An 18,379-nucleotide genomic window follows, 5' to 3' on the forward strand; every position below is an offset into this window, starting at 1 on the left:
GGCAGAGCCTCTCCTCGACCCTCCTTGTTCGTGGACACCCAGGAGGCTTCTGACCCCTCTGGGCAAACGACCAGCTGTCCCCTTCTCAGTTTGCAGTCGAGAGCCCCGCAGGGACAGGCTCCAGGTTGAGCTGTGGGGGGGTGTCTGCGGAACAAGAAGGGCGCTGTTCCAGGGCTCGCTCTGGAAAGCCAGGGTGCTTGGGTCCTCAGAGGAGGCGACAGGCGCCGGGCCTCCCCGGGCTAGGGACGGGGGAGGGGCGCCCGCCGGCGGAAGGCCCATTAGCTTGCTAATTGCTCCCAGGGAGGGGAGGGCGGGTACCGAGCTGCTGCAGAAGGGGGTGAGGCGAAGTGAGGGCACAGAGGGGGGTGGGAGTGTCTTTTCCAGCGCTCAGCTAAGTGCTGCAGGAGTGGGGTGGGTGGCAGGTCTCTGCGCCCCCAGGCACAAGTCCTGCTCTCCGGTAGTACCCCCCGCCCCTGCCCCTCAGAAACCTTAGCGGGCCGACCCCGGCCGGTCTTCGGCAGCGCCCTCTGCACGCAGTCCCTCCAGCTGCACCCCAACAGCCTCCCCGCCCCAAAGCGCCTTCCTCCAACCCCGAGCGGGTTCAGCTGAGCCACCCCCAGCGAAGTGCCCCAGTCCGGGCGTGCCTCTGCCCCATCCCTCCTCTGGTTGCAGTCGCCACCCCGGCCGCCAGGGGGAGCCGACGCGGGGCGGGCGGGCCCGACGCCGGGGGAGGGGGCGGTGCCGCTGCGGCCCCGCCCCCGCCCCGCCCCGGCCGGGCCCCGCCGATTCTCCGGTCTGTCCCGGACAGACTGGCGGGCGGGCGGGCGGTGACGCCGCCGGGCCGGAGCGGGCCGCGCGGGAGCGCGCGGAGGGAGCAGCGGCGCCGTCGGGTCCCCGTCGGGGCTCCGTGGGTCCCCGACCCGCCCCCGGCCCAGCTATGGCGGGCGCCAGGCCCGGCGTCCACGCGCTGCAGCTGGAGCCGCCCACCGTCGTGGAGACCCTGCGGCGCGGGAGTAAGTTCATCAAATGGGACGAGGTAAGTGCAGGGGCCCCCTGCTCCGCCCAGATCCGGGGACTCCCTCACCCCAGCTCCGCCAGCCGCCGGGGACCCCCAGCCCAGACTAGCCTGGCCCCCGCCCCCCCCCCCACAATCCCAGCCTGGCTGCGCTCCGGAAACTTGAGTCCCCAGTCGTCCTCGTAATGAAGACTCTGTCCCCCACCCCCCACTCCCTCATCTACGGAAAATATGGCATTCATTCCTTGGCCCAGAGATTTCGAACCCCAATAAATTCCAGCCCCCCTATTTTCTCTGGCCCTTCTCACCTCTCCCGGCCGGTCTAATTCTGGTTCCCCCAACCCTGGCCTGGTCCCCAGACCCCTGCCCGGCACTGGACAGTCTGGCTGAAGAACCATAGCCCCCAGTCTGGTTCAGTGTACCCCCATTCTGAGTGGGTGCCTCTGGGACCCTACCCTTCCCAGTGCTCTAGTCTGAACATTCTTCTCCATTCATCACTTTTTCACCCTATTCTGGCTGGCACCCCTTTGCCCTGCTTCTGGATCCCAGCCCAGCTCGCTGCTCAGGTGGGAGCACCAAGTCACCCCCCCTAGTGGAGACTGTGCCCCCCCCAAGTTCCTCCACCCCGGGGGAACTTTGCTCTCCACTCCTTAGCATCGGGACTTTGAACCCCAATAGATCCTGACTCCCCCTCCCCACCACCCTTTACCTGACCTGCCCCTGGAGCTTCCCAGAGGCCCCGCTCCCACCTGCGGCTCTGCGAGCTGTCCTGCACCTCACCCTCGTTTACACACCGCCCCCTCCTCTGCCCCCTGGGCCCCTCCTTCCCCAGGGCTTTCCCCCCGCCTGCCTGAGCTGCCTTGCTGCTCCTTCCCAGACAGGCCGGAGGCCTGGAAGACTCGGCTCCTTTCCGGCTGGGTGGGGCGGGTAGGCGTGGGAGCTGGGGGGGAGGGGCTTGGGGCGTGGCCTGAGGTAACAGGTGTGCCGTAGAGGGGTGCCCCGGCGCCCCTGGGGCTAGGGGAGACCCCTCCCCCCAGGCCGGCTTGAAGGGAAAAGTTTCTCCTTTTCCTTCCAGTGTGATAAACCCAAATAAGGAAGTGGGAACAGGGAGAGGGCCCTGGGGGTGGGGTAGGGGTTGCTGACAGGGACTTGGGGCCTGAGAACCTGGGGCCTGGGCTGCCTTTGAAGACCAGACCCCTGAGGAGGGGGAGAGGGAGACCCTGGAGGCAGTACCCACAGAACTCCCCCCTCATCACACTCCTGGGGGGCCCTGAGCCCAGGGCAGGGTTGGTAATCCCAGAGAGGGGCTAAGGATGGGTGTCAGCACAGTGAGGTGGGGAGGCCCGAGCATCCCAACAGTTCCCAAGCCTCCTAGCCCCTCTGCCCCCAGATCAACCTCCTGTCCTTTGTAAGTAAAGGCTGAGATGGGCGGGGCTAGTGCGGTCCCCATTCTCCAGAAGATGAAAACTGAGTCTGGAGAAGGGAGGCTAATCCCAGGCCCCACAGTGGGGTTGTGGCTGAGGTCAGGAGCTGGGAGTCTGGCAGGGGTCCTAGTTCCCTGCTTCCCAAACCTCGGGACTCTGGAGCCATACTGCCTGCATGCAAATCTTGGCTCCTCTTCTTGACGTTAGGCAAGCTAGGTAGTCTCTCTGTGCCTCAGTCTTCTCACCTGTAAGCTGGGAAGAACAAGAGTGCAAACCTCATAGGTTGTTAGGAGGACTAAGTGAGCTCCTAGATATTGAGTGCTTAGACCCGGACCTGGCAAGCAGTAGGGGCAGCGTGAGGGTGAGCTGTTGTTACGACCATAGGATCGTCCACCAGTGAGCAGCAGTTTGGGGTGGCACCAAGGTGAGGCAGCGTCTTCTCTTGGCCTGGGCCAGGAGAGTTCTACCTGGAGCCACTTGGTCACTTGGGCCCTGGCCGAGTCTAAGCCTCTGATGACACCACCCCCTCCCCCACTGCTGCTGGTCCTGAGTCACACAGGGTGGCCCTCCTCAGAAAATGGGGCCAGTGCACCCTTTTCTACCCTCCTGCCAGCCAGGGCTGTTTGAGTGAGAACAGAATTCACTGTCTAGTCCTGAGGGCAGGGTGAGTCCCTTTCCGAGGGGACTTAGTCTGTGCTCTGTAAGGTGGGGTGAGCCTCGAAGCTGTGAGGCTCCAGTGGGGCGCAGGGTTGGGGGGGTAATGGACTTTGAAGCAGATGTAAGGGGTGGCTGGTCGTCATGGGGACCCGAGGGACACAGAAGGACCATGGGGGTCAGGCTTCCAAACCCTCTTCTTTCATTCCATAAATATTCCCAAGGGGGCTGTGAGGGTTTCAGCCATCAGGGAGCTCTCAGACCTTATGAGGAAACTGAGCCCAGGCTTGGGGTCTGGGGAGGCCTCCCCAAGGAGGCAGGCCAGGTTTCAGGGATAGAGAAGGAAGGGAGAATATCCTCGCAAAGGAACAATGATGCAAAGACTGGAGGTGGGGAATGGGTAGTTAGTGGTCCATGTGACAGAGTCTTAGGGCAAGAGAGCAGTGGGGCTGGGAGGGGATTAGGACCTCAGCTTTGTCCTGAGGACTGCAGGGAGCCACAAAGGACCTGTGGGCTGGCTTGAGGCTTCGTCTTCGCTACTGAGAGAAAGACTGGGTGGGGTGGGGGTGGGGGGATGGCCCCAGGGTGTCCAGGGACCAAACCTGGGCGGCAGCCCTTACCCCCTGACCCCTGCCGTCCGTCTCGTCCCCAGGAGGCCTCCAGTCGGAACCTGGTAACTCTGCGCGTGGACCCCAGTGGCTTCTTCCTGTACTGGACGGGGCCCAACATGGTGAGGGCGGGTGCTGATGCCGCTTGCTGAGGTCTAGGGCTCCCACCCCAGACCCCCGAAACCACCCCCAGCCCCCGCCCATGGGGGTGGGGCCCTGCTGCTGCCTGACCTCTCCCACGGTTCCCTGGACAGGAAGTGCTAAGGGCGGGGGCTGAGGCTGGGGCTCCAGCAGGGGGTGGACACTCCCTGGCCTGCGTGGGGAGCTTGGGGGCTCCCAGCTGTCACCCTGTAGCCTCTCAGACGTCCCCTGGCATCTGGTTTCCCCAGGAGGTGGACACACTGGACATCAGTTCCATCAGGGACACGAGGACAGGCCGTTATGCCCGCCTACCCAAGGTGAGTGATGGGGGCCCAGGACTCAGGATGGGAGTGAGGCCGTGGGGGATGGGGACAACCCTCTTCACCCTTGGCTCTCACCTACTCAGGACCCCAAGATTCGGGAGGTGTTGGGCTTTGGGGGCCCTGATGCCCGGTTGGAGGAGAAGTTGATAACAGTGGTGGCTGGGCCAGACCCGGTGAATACATCGTTTTTGAACTTCATGGCCGTGCAGGATGACACAGCCAAGGTGGGCTGGGATTGATGGCTCGGCCTGGGGGAGCTGCAGCCTCACTTGCTGAGTCAGCCATCACTTAGTAGGCACCTGTTCTGTACTAGGCTGTCCTCTGCCCCGTTTCTAATCATTCTCTTACAAAGTGGTATTTAAGCACTTAGTGCGTACCAGACCTAGTTCTGGGCATGGGCTGTGGCTGGGCCAGCCCCTCTGTGCCCCCCTCACGCCCTCCCCCCGGATCCTGACCCCTCAGGTCTGGTCCGAGGAGCTGTTCAAGCTGGCTATGAACATCCTGGCTCAGAACGCCTCCCGGAACACCTTCTTGCGCAAAGCGTGAGCCCTGGGCCTGCCCCGGGGCGGCCGGGTTGGGGGGGTGCATCGGGGGCAGGGGGGAGTTCAGGTAGCTGTTCCCAGGGCGTGACCCTTCTACCTGTGTCCCCAGGTACACGAAGCTGAAACTGCAGGTGAACCAGGATGGACGGATCCCGGTCAAGAAGTGAGCGCCCCTTTCCCTTAGCACCTCCTCTGCTTCTCTGACCTTGGTGACCTTTGCCCCCACTGACCCTAACCCCTCCCATCTGCTCAGCATCCTGAAGATGTTCTCAGCAGACAAGAAGCGGGTAGAAACTGCGCTGGAATCCTGTGGCCTCAATTTCAACCGGGTGAGGGGGCTGGGGACAGGGGCCGGGGTTGGGGGGTGTCACAGTGGGCGCCAGCTCTTTGAGGGCTGGCTGTCCCTGGGTTCTCACCCTTCACTCCTGGCCCCTAGAGCGAGTCCATCCGGCCTGACGAGTTTTCCTTGGAAATCTTCGAGCGGTTCTTGAACAAGCTTTGTCTGCGGCCGGACATTGACAAGATCCTGCTGGAGATGTGAGCAGGGCTGGGCCTGCCTCCCAGCCCCCCATACGCCATGTCTGGCCTCTGCTGGCGTTCCCTCCAGTTCAAGGGAGGGGAATTGGAGCTGTCGGGGTCTCTGCGTGCTGGAGCTGTGCCTGTGCTCAGAGCTGCCTTGCCTGGGGCTCTGTCATGGACAGTTCTGTGCTGACCCTTGGCCACTGGGGCTGAGGACCCAGTGGCTCAGACGTGTGGTCGGTGAGGGCTGGAGCTGAGATCGGGTCCAGGATCTGGAAGCATGGTGTGGCGGGCCAAGCACTTGGTGGCTTCCAAAGCCCTTGCTGATACCAATGGCAGCACCAAATGGTTAGGAGGGCGGATGGGGAAACTGAGGCCCAGAGGGGCCAGCGACTTGCCCAAGTCCCAGTCAGAGGGTTCTGGAGCCAGACCCAGCCTTCTGACTCCTCGCAGGGTGAGGGTTTGGAGCAGGGGCTGGTGAGGCTCCAGCCTGACTCCACTTCCCGCCCCCTCCAGAGGCGCCAAGGGCAAACCATACCTGACACTGGAGCAGCTCATGGACTTCATCAACCAGAAGCAACGGGACCCGAGGCTCAATGAAGTGCTGTACCCGCCTCTGCGGCCCTCCCAGGCCCGGCTGCTTATCGAGAAGTATGAGCCCAACCAGCAATTCCTGGAGAGAGGTGAGCCGGCGTGGGAGCTGGGGGCAAGGTGGGAGGGCCCCAGCTGCCCCTGCTGACCCCACCCCGCCCCCAGACCAGATGTCCATGGAGGGCTTCAGCCGCTACCTGGGAGGTGAGGAGAACGGCATCCTGCCCCTAGAGGCTCTGGATCTGAGCGCAGACATGACCCAGCCGCTCAGTGCCTACTTCATCAACTCCTCACACAACACCTATCTCACTGGTGAGCAAGCCCATCTAGCATGACCTCTGTCCTCTGCCCTCTGGCCCTTAGACTGCTTCCCTCCTTTTGGGCTGGCCCCTGCTAGGGATACACGCCTGGAACAGACTGCCTGCCCTGGGGAGTGGGCTTCTGTGGAAGGGTTTCTCGGGGTCGTCCAGGAGGCTTCCCCGGGGGAAGGGCTGAGGCCTGCATCTGCCCCGCGAAGGAACAGCCTGTGCGTAGGCCCGGGGGCAGGAGGCCCTTTGGTGCTCTTAAGCAGAAAGGCGGCTGAGAGGTGGGGTGGGGCGGGGTGGGGCAGGGTGGGGCGGGGACTGGGGCAGGTAGAGATGAGAGGGACCCAGGGGGCACAGAAGGAATGGGAAGAATTTGGACTGATCCTAAGTGCGTGGGAAGGCTTCTTGCAAGGTGTTTAGCAGGGGGAGGTGATGTGACCTGGTATGTTTTTAGAAGGATGATGCCAGGTGCTTCGCAGAGATTGGATGGGAGGTGGGGAGGGGCCTGCTGTCCCCAGGAGGAGGTGATGGAGGCTGTTCCAGGGCAGCAGCGGTGGAGGGAGGAAAGGGAAGCAAGGGGCCATGGGGGTGTTGGGGCTGACTCCCCGGTTCAGGCTGGTGGGATGGGGGGTGGCGGGTGTTTATCTGAGAGAGGGTGAGACCTGGAGGAGGAACCAGCCTGTCAGCCAGTGCTGGTGGATGCCGACTCTACCTGGCTTTGGGACTTTGCGGGGAGATGGTGCTGGTTCCACAGTGAATTAAGGAGTCGTCAGAAGCTGGCCAGACAGAGCGTGCCAGGGCCAGGCCACCCCCGGGGCTCTGCGTCCCCAGCATGGCCCGGTTCAGCGCAGGCCTGGGGAAGAGGGCGAGGCTGGCGGGGTGGCCGTGGTGACGGAGCCTCGCCCCCAGCGGGGCAGCTGGCGGGAACCTCGTCGGTGGAGATGTACCGGCAGGCACTGCTGTGGGGCTGCCGCTGCGTGGAGCTGGACGTGTGGAAAGGGCGGCCGCCTGAGGAGGAGCCCTTCATCACCCACGGCTTCACCATGACCACGGAGGTGCCGCTGCGAGATGTGCTGGAGGCCATTGCGGAGACCGCCTTCAAGACCTCGCCCTACCCTGTCATCCTCTCCTTTGAGAACCATGTGGACTCGTGAGTGGGCCCCTGACCCTGGGACCCCGATCCTGGCCTGGGGACCCCTGATGACCCAGAGACAACCACCTCACCATGGCACTGTTGGACTGCTCCTGTGACCTCTGACCCTGGGATCTTTCACTGACCCTGCCGGCCTCTGAACTACCCTGGGGACCTCAGCTTCACCCCAAGAACCTCTGACCTCTGACCTTGGCCCCACAGGGCAAAGCAGCAGGCCAAGATGGCTGAGTACTGCCGCTCCATCTTTGGGGACGCGCTGCTCATCGACCCCCTGGACAAGTACCCGGTATGGGGCTCAGAGCCAGGGCGGGGCATGGGGGTGAGGGTGCCCAGCAAACCCTGACCTGTCCGTGCCCACCAGCTGGCCCCGGGCGTCCCCCTGCCCAGCCCCGAGGACCTGATGGGCCGCATCCTGGTGAAGAACAAGAAGCGGCACCGGCCCAGCACTGGCGTTCCCGACAGCTCCGTGCGCAAGCGGCCGCTAGAGCAGAGCAACTCGGCCCTGAGTGAGAGCTCCGCTGCCACCGAGCCCTCCTCGCCCCAGCTCGGTACGGCCCTGGCCTGACCTTCGACCCCAGTCCTGACCCTAACCTCCCACTTCACTGAGCTCAGCCCTCCCCGGGGATGCTCTTTCTGCTCCCAACCTGACCTCCCTCCTCACCAAGCCGCTCACCACCTCTCAGCTGAGTATGGGACCTCTGACCCCTGACCCCAGGTGCTCACCTCACTGAACTTCACCCCAGTTGGATTTGGCTCCATCCACCTCCTGACCCCTCAATCTCAGCCTCCACCTCGCCCCTCACAGAGCCCTCCCCCTCAACCAGGTTATGACTCTGAATTCTGACCTCTGACCTCAATCACCTCTGACCTAAACCACCTCTCTCCTGAGACCCCTACTGAGTCTACCCACCCAGCTGGTTCTAGTTTCAGCTCACCCTGGACCTCTCACTTTACTGAGGTCCCGCTTACATCCGACCCGAGTGCTCACCTCACTAAGCGCCCTCACTGGGTGTGGCCCTCACTGAGCCCTGACTTGGAGCCCCACCTTGTCATCCTTTACCCCCACTGTCAAGGCTGTTGTACCCCAATTCTCACCCTTCTGAGCCGCGCTACCTGTCTCCCTGCTGGATATAACTCTGCATCCTGATCTTTGACCTTTGGTTTGTCTATACCACCGTTCGGTTTGATCCCATCCAGCTGCTGAGCTCCCCCCGTCCCCCAGCCACACTGCCCTGAGAGTGCCCCTTGACTCCGTGAGCCGCCTCTACACGCTGGGCACAACTCCTCCTGGCTCCTGTGTGTCAGTGTGTGCCCTGACCCCCGACCCCCTGTGGCCTTGTCCTCTGCAGGGTCCCCCAGCTCTGACAGCTGCCCAGGCCTGAGCAATGGGGAGGAGGCGGGCCTTGAGAAGCCCAGCCTGGAGCCTCAGAAGTCTCTGGGTGAGGAGAGTTTGCAGCGGGGCCCTGATGCCCTTGGATCTGCCTACCGTGAGGATGAGGAAGAGGATGAGGAAGAGGAGGAACAGACAGACCCCAAAAAGCCGACCACCGATGAGGTCAGGCCTACAGGCAGGAAGAGGGGGTGGCGGCACATCTTCACTTCCCAAGTGTTTGCTGAGCCCTGACTGTGCCGGGCACAGCACCAGGTGCTGGGTCCGCTCGCGATCAGATGTTGCCCCTGCTCTCCCAGAGTTCAGAGGGGGATGTGTGTGGAGTGAGGGAGGGGTCTCAGATACACAGGCACGGAAGCGAGTGTGAAATTGTGTTCAGGACGTGGGCCGGGAGGGGGAGTCGGACCTCAGCAGGGGTGTTGGGTGAGCAGACCTGAGGAAGAGGGAGCACCGTGCAAAGGCCCTGTGGCAGGGCCAGAGAGTGCAGGGGGAGGGGGCAGTGCAAGACGAGGGAGCGCTGAGTTTTGAGGAGAGAAGGTGACAGAAAAGGTCAATCATGAGATTGGGTTTGAGAGGGGCCCAGAGTGGGCAAGGGTGTGGGCAGCCATGGTCGAGCTCAGGTAGCAGGGGTTGAGTCTGAGGCTCTTCTGAGCCACCCAGTAGGAGATGGCAGGTGGTGGTTGGAAGTGAGACTGGGGATGGAAATTTGGGGCTCATCTGCGTGTGAATAATTGAACCCCTGGGGTTGGGTGAGGAGTTCCAGCTTCCAAGGATCAGGGAGATAGAAGGCAAACCAGGAAGGTGGGGTCCAGGGCACATCAGAGAGGCCCAGAGAGAAGGCTGCGGGACAGATGGGACCAGGACTGACAGGCGTGGCCAGGCTGGGGTCTTTGCTGGGAGAACTGGGCAGTGTGATTGCAGGGCTGGGAGGAGGGTCAGTGCCTCCTTTGTGGTGGGGGGCAGGTGAGGGAACTTCCAACTGACGGCTGGGGGCCATGGGGCCGCTGACCCTGCACTTGGGGGCCACAGGGCACTGCCAGCAGTGAGGTCAATGCCACTGAGGAAATGTCGACGCTTGTCAACTACATCGAGCCCGTCAAGTTCAAGTCCTTTGAGGCTGCTCGAAGTGAGTGGGGTGAGAGGTGGAGGAGTGGGAGGGGGTCTGGCCCTGCCAGGCCTGACTCCCTCCCACTCCCCACCCCCCAGAGAGGAACAAGTGCTTTGAGATGTCATCCTTTGTGGAGACCAAGGCCATGGAGCAACTGACCAAGAGCCCCATGGAGTTTGTGGAGTATCCTTCCGCGTTGCTAGGGCTGGCGGGGTGGGGCTCCTCACTCGGAGGCTGGCGCAGATGTTCTGACCCCACTCGTAGCACCTGCGCAGGATCCTGATGCTCTAGCGCCCCGGTCTGGGTTTTGAGCAGGCCTGGGAGACTGTGCAGGGCCTAGGCGGAGAAGCGGGGGACTGAAGGGGCAGCTTGAGCAAAGGCGGGGAGGTGGGTTCACAGGAGCTGAGGATGGGCCTGGAGCACTGGGCTCGAGGCAGAAGGCGGGGCCGCCACCTGACGGGGCCAGTACCCGGCGTGGCCCCTGACTGCCAACCTCAGATACAACAAGCAGCAGCTCAGCCGCATCTACCCCAAGGGCACACGCGTGGACTCGTCCAACTACATGCCCCAGCTCTTCTGGAATGTGGGCTGCCAGCTCGTCGCGCTCAACTTCCAGACCCTGGGTGAGTGCTGGCCTGCCTTGACCTTTGACCTCTGCCCCCCCCGCCTCACTGACCTCTGCCCCATGACCCTGTTCCTCTTGACTGAAGGGGCCTCTGACTGTCTAATCCCAGATCCCCAAACCCAGCCGAGACCTTGGCTGACCCTAACTCCTGACCTTGGCTGACCCTAGACCTTGTCCATTCTTTCCTGAGTCTGGATCCTTGATGCCATTTGATCCGACCTGAACGACTCCTGGTCCCCCCTCTGCACGGCACTGTTCTTCCTGACTCCTGACCCCATCTGACCTGCTGACCCTTGCCCTCCCCCTGTTGCCCCCAGACGTGGCCATGCAGCTCAACGCGGGCGTGTTCGAGTACAACGGGCGCAGTGGCTACCTACTCAAGCCCGAGTTCATGCGGCGGCCGGACAAGTCCTTTGACCCCTTCACCGAGGTCATCGTGGATGGCATCGTGGCCAATGCCGTGCGGGTCAAGGTGGGACCAGGGAGGGCTCAGGCCAGGGTGTCCTGGGGACGGGACTCTCAGCAGCCACCTCACCCTCCTGGCCCCCCAGGTGATCTCGGGGCAGTTCCTGTCCGACAGGAAGGTGGGCATCTACGTGGAGGTGGATATGTTCGGCCTCCCTGTCGACACGCGGCGCAAGTACCGCACTCGGACCTCTCAGGGGAACTCGTTCAACCCCGTGTGGGATGAGGAGCCCTTCGACTTCCCCAAAGTGAGCCCCGCGCCTGCGCCCTCCCCGGCACAGGGAGCTGCAGCCCAGACCTGCCGGGCTCTCTTAGTGGGGGGACGGGAACCAGAAGCATTGGTGGCGGTTGGGGATGTGAAGGTGGTTGTGCCCCAGCACCTCAAGGCTGGGCCTGTCACTTCCAGGCCCCACCCCGGGTCCTGCATGTCCCAGCATCAGGCTCACACTCCCTTCCCTGTGTGGGGTGAGAGGAGAGGACAGGAAGCTGAGACAGCAGGAGGTCCCACAGCTCCCGTTGGCGCCCACCCCATCTCCCAGGCAGGAGGGACTTGCTCCAAGCTCACCCCAGCTTCTCCCTGCCCCCCAAATGGATGGGCCCTCTGCAGCCTGCTGGGGTGGGGTGTGGCCTCAGGCCCAGACGCATGCCAGTTTCTAAGCTGGCAATGACCAGGCCTGTCCCACCATAGCGATGCCTGGAGGGGTCCATCTGCCTGTTCTCTTGACTCAGGGCTCTGGTGGAAGCTGGTCATCCCTTTGGCGAGGTCACAGAGGTGTGGGTCCACCACTGGCTCAGTGACGATGGTGACTGATGGTCAGTGGTTGGGTCAGATTGTCCAAGGGCCCACTCTGGGTGTCGGCCTTGGTGGCTGTGGTCAGCTGCAGCTCAGACCAGTCTGGGCCCTCAGGTGGTGCTGCCCACGCTGGCTTTGCTGCGCATCGCGGCCTTTGAGGAGGGTGGCAAGTTCGTGGGGCACCGGATCCTGCCTGTCTCTGCCATCCGCTCAGGTGAGGCCACCTGGGCTCTGGGCAGCGTGGGGGGCAGGGTGTGTGGGGACCTATCGAGGCGCAGCCACCTTGCCCTCCCGCCCTCCCAGGGTACCACTACATCTGCCTGCGGAACGAGGCCAACCAGCCGCTGTGCCTGCCGGCCCTGCTTGTCTACACTGAGGCCTCTGACTACATTCCCGATGACCACCAAGGTGAGCTGGAGGGAGCTGGGGCGGGGCAGCCAGGCAGGGTGGGGACAAGGACACCACCAGGGCCTGGGAGTGGCTGAGACTGGTGGCCCCAACTGAGGGTGGAAAACAGAGCTGAGGGTGGGTTCTGTGCTCCCTCCGTCCCTCCGTGAGACCAGAGCCGGGGAAGGCTGGTCTGGAGGCTGGCTCCGGGGGTGCTATCTCTGAGACCCTTGCCCTCTGCTCCCGCCCAGACTACGCAGAGGCCCTGATCAATCCCATCAAGCACGTCAGCCTGATGGACCAGAGGGCCAAGCAGCTGGCTGCCCTCATTGGGGAGAGTGAGGTGAGCCGGGGCAGGCCGGGGGCAGGCGGCAGGCAGCAGGGCTCAGGCTCACCCGGACCCTGGGGGCCCCTGGGGGTCGGCGTGTGGGTGGGGTAGGGAGGTGAGGGCTGACCTCTGGGCCCACCCTGCAGCCTTCTCTGCTCTCCTCCACCTGCACCGTCCCATGCCACTCCCAGCTGGTGGTCTGGCTCTTCTCCCCAAGTGGGGCTGTTCCCTGCCTGCTGCAGACGCTAACTTCATGCAGTTACCCACACCCACACCGTCCCTCCAACCCTGGGCTCCGCCTCCAACGCTGGCTTTTCCGCCCTGGTGCAGGGCAGCGTGGGGCTTCAGGGCTCCCTTGTTCAATAGGCTCAGCAGTCTCCCGTTACTCTCCACATTTTAAGGAGGTGGAAACCACCCCTTTTGCATGAGGAAGGCCTTCAGGACAGTCCTGGGCTAGAAGTCTTCCTGCTGCCAGTGGGTTCGGGGCCAGGGTGCAGGGTTCAGCCACAGCCGCTTCACCAGGGCATCTGGAAATCCTGGGAGCCGGGCAGTGGCTTCTGCGGGGAGGGGTCAGGAGCAGAGGCTCGCCGCAGATCTAGACCCGGTCTCACGGGGCCCTGCGGCAGGCAGGGAAGAGAGACGGCTGCCTAGAGCTGTTAGTGGGAGAGGCTGGTGCCCACTCTGTGGTCACTTCCTTCATTGATTTAATCAGGAGCTAAGCAACGAGGAAGATGAGCAGCTGTGGGCAAGGGTGGAGGGGGACTTGGAGAGGGGAGGAAACGGGGCTGGGCTAAGGCTTTCCGGAACAATCTGGAAGCTCCTAAGCATATGCAGGGAGGCCTGGCATCCTAGAGACACGACCTCACGTTATCGTCTTCATGCCTCACGTGGAAAGAGGGGTTGGAAATGCTCATTTTCTACCTCTTGTTCTCATGGAGTTGTCCCAGCAGCCCCACATTACAGAGGAGGAGTCCAGGGCCAGGCAGGCTGAGGGAGGTTGTGAAGGACAGAAAGGTCTGGAGACGGGGAATTCCCTGGCGGTCCAGTGGTTAGGACTCCGCACTTTCACTGCTATGGGCCCGGGTTTGGTCCCTGGTCGGGGAACTAAGATCCCACATGCCACGTGGCGTGGCCAAAAAAAAAAAAAGGGTCTGGAGAGAACAACGTTTCTGGAAAGAGCATAAAGCATTCTACTTTCTCCCCCACAGGCTCAGGCTGGCCTAGAGACAAGCCAGGAGACCCAGTCTCAGCAGCCAGGGTCCCAACTGACCCCAAACCCCACACCCAGCCCACTGGACGCCTCCCCCCGCCGGGCCCCAGGCCCCATCACCTCCTCCACCAGCACCTCCCTCAGCAGCCCAGGTGAGGGGCAGCCTGGAGTGGGCGCAGGGACATAGCTCTGCTGCTGGCTCCTCCAGCTTCTGACAGACTTGCTTCTGCTCTCCAGGTCAGCGTGATGACCTCATTGCCAGCGTCCTCTCAGGTAGGGGGCAGGCCTGTTCTGGGGGCGGGGCTACTCCTGGAGGGGGCAGGTGCTCCTGCAGGGTTGGTCTGCCCCAGCCCGGCCCGGCCCGGCCCATCTTTGCTCTGCTGCCCACAGAGGTGGCCCCGGCCCCGCTGGATGAGCTCCGAGGCCACAAGGCCCTGTTGAAGCTCCAGAGCCGGCAAGAGCGAGACTTTCGAGAGCTGCACAAGAAGCATCAGCGGAAGGCGGTTGCCCTCACACGCCGGTTGCTCGACAACCTGGCCCAGGCCCAGGCCGAGAGCAGGTGCCGGCACCGGCCGGGTGTCCTGTGAGTGTCCAGCCTGCCTGTGTGCAAGTGTGCTGCGTGCATGGATGTGAATATGAGAATGTGTGTGCACATGGGTTTTTGCACTAGGTGGGCGTGGAGGGACAGCCAAGCGCTGCCCCTTGACCCCAGGGAGGAGGGTTTGGTGCGAGGAAGACAGAGGAATCTGGGTCCCACCCTCTTTCCGCCAGGGAGCGATACCTTTTTTGAAGTCCCCGTAAGAGTGTGTTTCCAGAGACTGTTGCCCAAACAGTCTCCCAACATTTGGGTGGAGCTAACAGGCCTCCTCATTGGCGTAACAGATCCCACCCCCGTGGGCTGCCATCTCCCATTGCCTGCTGGAGTATGCCCTGTCCCCCTGCCCTCCCAGCCCAAGTCCATGTGACGACCTGAGCATCACCCAGAGGGGTTCTCCCCACAGAGGCGGGGAGGACGAGAGGGAGGAGGAGGAAGAGGTGAAGAGGTATCAAGAGTTCCAGAAGAAGCAGGTGCAGTGTCTGCTGGAGCTGAGGGAGGCCCAGGCGGACACAGAGGCCGAGCGGAGGCTGGAGCACCTGAGACAGGTGAGGGGGACGTGTGGCAGTGGGGGAGAGGCTGCCTCCTGGACAGGCCTGTCACAGCCCGTGTCACCTGTTGGCCACCTGTGTCTATAGGCTCAGCAGAGGCTCAGGGAGATTGTCATGGATGCTCACACCACTCAGTGCAAGAGACTGAAGGAGATGAACGAGAGGTGAAGGCAGGGGATCTCATGGGCAGACGGGGGATACTCCCTGGTGCCAGGAGGAGGGCAGAGACCCCAGTCCTGCCATTGAGGCTTCCTCTTCCCCCACTGGCTCCTCCAGGGAGAAGAAGGAACTGCAGAAGATCCTGGACAGGAAGCGCCACAACAGTATCTCAGAGGCAAAGACCAGGGAGAAACATAAGAAGGAGGCGTAAGGGCATCAGGGCCGGGAGCCATTTGGGCGCTGGGCAGGCCGGGCCGGGTGCCTGGGCACTGAGCCCATCCTGCCTTGCTCCTGTGCAGGGAACTGACAGAGATTAACCGTCGACACATCACTGAGTCGGTCAACTCCATCCGTCGGGTGAGTGAAGTTCAGGTGCCACCCTAGCCCACCCCTGTTCCTTCAGTCATCGTAAACCTGTATCCTGGGGGCCAGCCTGGTGCTACGTTGTCCTAGAGGGATTTCTAGAGCCTTTTCCTTTGGGTCTGGAAGGTTTGCTATAAGAGTCATCTCAGGACCCTGTGGCCACACAACTCCGGGAGCCTATGCCTGCCTGACTTCTGTGCCCAGGCAGAGCCCTGGGGTCCGGGCCCCTTCCTTAGAGACCCTTGGCTGAGCCCTTGCCCCCCCACAGCTGGAGGAGGCCCAAAAGCAGCGGCAGGAACGCCTTGTGGCCGCGCAGCAGCAGATTCTCCAACAGCTGACAGAAGAGGAGCCCAAGGTGAGGCCTTGGATGAGGGGCAGGCAGGCAGCAGGTAGGCAGGGCGCCGGGTGGCCTGGCTTTGCCTGTGATACTCTTCTTCCTGCAGCTGCTGGCCCAGCTGGCCCAGGAGTGTCAGGAGCAGCGGGAGAGGCTGCCCCAGGAGATCCGCCGGAGCCTGCTGGGCGAGACACCAGAGGGACTGGGGGACGGGCATCTGGTGGCCTGTGCCAGCAATGGTCACGCGCCTGGAAGCAGTGGGCACCTGTCCGGCGCTGATTCGGAGAGCCAAGAGGAGACTACGAAGCTCTGAACTGGCTGAGCAAGAGGTGGCCACCAGGCCAGGGTGGGCACTGGGAGGAGGGCAGGAGGCTAAGACACTAAATGCTTTTTTTTTTTTTTAAACTTTTTATCTTTAAAATTTTATTTTTTTAAACTGGGGTGAGCACCCCACACTAACTCCCTTCCTTCACCCTCCTGGGGCCCCTTTAATCCCCAGTCCCTCCTTCCTGCCCTCAGTCCTAGGGGAGGTGCTGGGTGGGTCACTGTGGGCCAGAAGGGCCTCGCCCCCAGGACACCCACACCCTAGAGTGGGACTCATTTCCCTCACTTCCCCAGGGAACACTGGGTGGAGACTTTGAGCTCCGGGAAGTCGGGGTCACGTTCTTTCTCTATCCTTTGGGGATTTTTTTACATGAATAAAAGTGGATTTCAGGGACCCTGTGTGCAGCGTGGTTTGGGGTGGGGCAGTGCTGGAGAGGACTCGGGCCCTAGATCTGGCTCTGCTACTTCTGGAGCCTCAGTTTTCTCATCTATAAAATGGGATTGTGGGATTGAGGTCAGGCCCCCAACAAAGGGTTGCTGGGTTTCAATCTTGAGACCTCCTTGCCCAGGAACTGCCTGCAGATCTTCCCAGTGACCTGACATCAGAGGCCCTCTGGCCTCCCCCAGGCTTTCCTGCCTCTATGCCCTCTGCCCTGGGCTATCACTCCTGCTCCCCTCTCCTCCCACCACCCCACCCCACCCCCACCCATTACTGTTCTCCCTCCCGGGCTCTTCTTGTCCTCCCTTCACAGAGGCTCAGGCCTCTGCTTCAGGAAGCCTCCCCTGCACCCTCTTCCTGTTGCCTGATATGACCCAAGCACCCAGCATCTTCCGCTGAGGCTGCTCTGGGCCACACAGGCAGTTGACTGTATCGGGGGATGGACCTGTTAGGGGTGGAGCTGGGCAGCTCAGAACCTGCCCAACATCAGGGGACCTGGGCTCTCAGCAATAGGTGGGAAGTGGATGAGCCTGGAAGTGACCTTGGGAGAAGGGAGGCTGACAGTCACAGACACAGGGGCTAGGAGACGCAGCATCCCCCTCATCCCTGTGAGGGAGACGTTATGCCTGTTTTGCAGATGAGGAAACTGAGGCCACAACTAAGTCAAGACGTCCTGACCTGGAGGCAGGGTGGGCCTGGACCCTCTATGGCAGACTGTCTTCGGCCAGCCTGGAGGACCTGCTCCATGCCTCCCCCTCGTGCCCTGGGACAGCGTGGAGTGGCAGAGACCCCGCAGCGAGGGTGCGGCTGGGTTCTGCAGCAGGGTCAGGCTGCTCCATGCCTCCCCCTCCTGCCTGGGACAGCGTGGAGTGGCAGAGACCCCGCAGCGAGGGTGCGGCTGGGCTCTGCAGCAGGGTCAGGCTGGCACTTCTTCAAGGCCTCTCCCAGCTTCCTGGCGCTTCCCGGGCTGCCTCCCTCCTCCAGAGGAAGGCAGCCTCTTATCTGAGCTTATCTCCTGCCAATTGAGTGTTTTCTTTCTTTGTTTTTGCTGCAACCTCGGGCAAACAGATGGGGTGGGGAGGCCAGAGAAACAGGATTTCCAGAGCGGGGACTTCCCAGGGCTGGGGACCTCTGCTTTGGGCGCTGCTCCCTTAGGGTCAGTATCATTGCCCGGGTCTTCCCTGCTTCTGTGGTCAGGTCTTGTCCTAGCCCCAAAGCTGCCCCGTCCAGGCCCCTGAGCAGCTGACTTCCATCTTCCTGACTCCACACATAAACACTACACGTCAGTCCACAGGTCCTCAAAGACCAGGCTAAACTCCAAACTCCTGGGCATGACATTCCGACCCTTGAGAAGCCTGGTCTCTGCAGCTCCCCCATCCTTCCAAGGGTTTACTCTTTCCTCCACTGGGAATGACAGCCCCCTCCCCCATCTCAAGTCTCAGCTCTAGCTCACCTCCTCCCTGAAGCCGTCCCTGACTTTACCCTGCCGGAGGGAGCCGCCCTCAACCCGCTTCCAGGCCCCTGTTATAGCACTGGCTGACAGTAACTCCACTGTGAGAGGCTGGCTTTCCCCTTGCCAGAAAGCTTGGGACAGCAGGGGCTGTGGCGTAATTCATCTCTGTGTACCTAGTACAAAGTGCTGGCTTGTCTGTAGGGGGCGCCAATAAATCTTTCTGAAATTGAGCTCTGAGCTCTGCTCCCAGGTCCTGGTGAAGCTTCTCGGGTTCCCTAGCCATCGCTCTACTCACAGCCCTGACCCGAGCGTTCCACCCCCTCCCCCGCCCTACGCGTCCAGCCAGTTCCCTGAGGAGCGCTGGCCCCAGGCCGGCCACACAGTAGCTGCTCAAAAGGACTGACCCAAATAGGAACAAATGACCCTCCCCTGGGGGACTGCGGCACGGTTTGCAGTGCGTGGAATTCCGGCGGCCAGCCGGCCTGCAGTTCCCAATTACCATATTAGAGATAAGGACCTGGAGGTCCCCGAGGTCCGGTCGCACTCCGCTTCCCGGAGGCCGAGCAGCCGTGGCTCTGCT

General features: G+C 62.4%; 1 protein-coding gene across 4 annotated transcripts; it reads left to right on the top strand.

Moving 5' to 3' along the window:
* Positions 1-804: 804 nt before the first annotated feature.
* On the top strand, positions 805-18,036 carry PLCB3 (phospholipase C beta 3). Of its 4 annotated transcripts, XM_027090225.1 has the most exons (32): positions 938-1,036; positions 3,746-3,823; positions 4,091-4,159; positions 4,249-4,389; positions 4,628-4,707; positions 4,817-4,870; positions 4,961-5,036; positions 5,144-5,244; positions 5,743-5,909; positions 5,983-6,129; positions 7,032-7,272; positions 7,477-7,561; positions 7,637-7,823; positions 8,625-8,830; positions 9,695-9,791; positions 9,872-9,956; positions 10,272-10,396; positions 10,716-10,870; positions 10,950-11,111; positions 11,771-11,870; positions 11,960-12,064; positions 12,295-12,386; positions 13,580-13,733; positions 13,819-13,854; positions 13,972-14,164; positions 14,583-14,724; positions 14,815-14,891; positions 15,004-15,093; positions 15,186-15,243; positions 15,518-15,604; positions 15,693-15,912; positions 16,984-18,036. In XM_027090225.1, exons 1-31 carry the CDS (start codon positions 938-940, stop codon positions 15,894-15,896), a joined length of 3,693 nt encoding a protein of 1,230 aa, XP_026946026.1. In that variant the 3' UTR covers positions 15,897-15,912; positions 16,984-18,036. The 4 variants fall into 4 exon arrangements, with proteins under 4 accessions (XP_026946025.1, XP_026946027.1, XP_026946026.1 ...); XM_027090224.1 differs by lacking the exon at positions 16,984-18,036 and having other exon boundaries at positions 805-1,036; positions 15,693-16,301; XM_027090226.1 differs by lacking the exons at positions 10,950-11,111; positions 16,984-18,036 and having other exon boundaries at positions 808-1,036; positions 15,693-16,301.
* Positions 18,037-18,379: the final 343 nt, after the last annotated feature.

The sequence above is a fragment of the Aethalodelphis obliquidens genome, unplaced genomic scaffold (assembly GCF_003676395.1).
Source record: "Aethalodelphis obliquidens isolate GAN/ISIS:26980383/991018 unplaced genomic scaffold, ASM367639v1 scaffold69, whole genome shotgun sequence".
NCBI lineage: Eukaryota > Metazoa > Chordata > Mammalia > Artiodactyla > Delphinidae > Aethalodelphis > Aethalodelphis obliquidens.

Excerpts from the sequence above, each read along its gene's own strand:
- PLCB3 (XM_027090224.1), top strand. The coding sequence starts at position 938 with ATGGCGGGCGCCAGGCCCGGCGTCCACGCGCTGCAGCTGGAGCCGCCC. Across the intron at positions 3,824-4,090 it reads ACTGGACGGGGCCCAACATG|GAGGTGGACACACTGGACAT; the intron begins GTGAGGGCGGGT and ends TGGTTTCCCCAG. Across the intron at positions 6,130-7,031 it reads ACACAACACCTATCTCACTG|CGGGGCAGCTGGCGGGAACC; the intron begins GTGAGCAAGCCC and ends CCTCGCCCCCAG.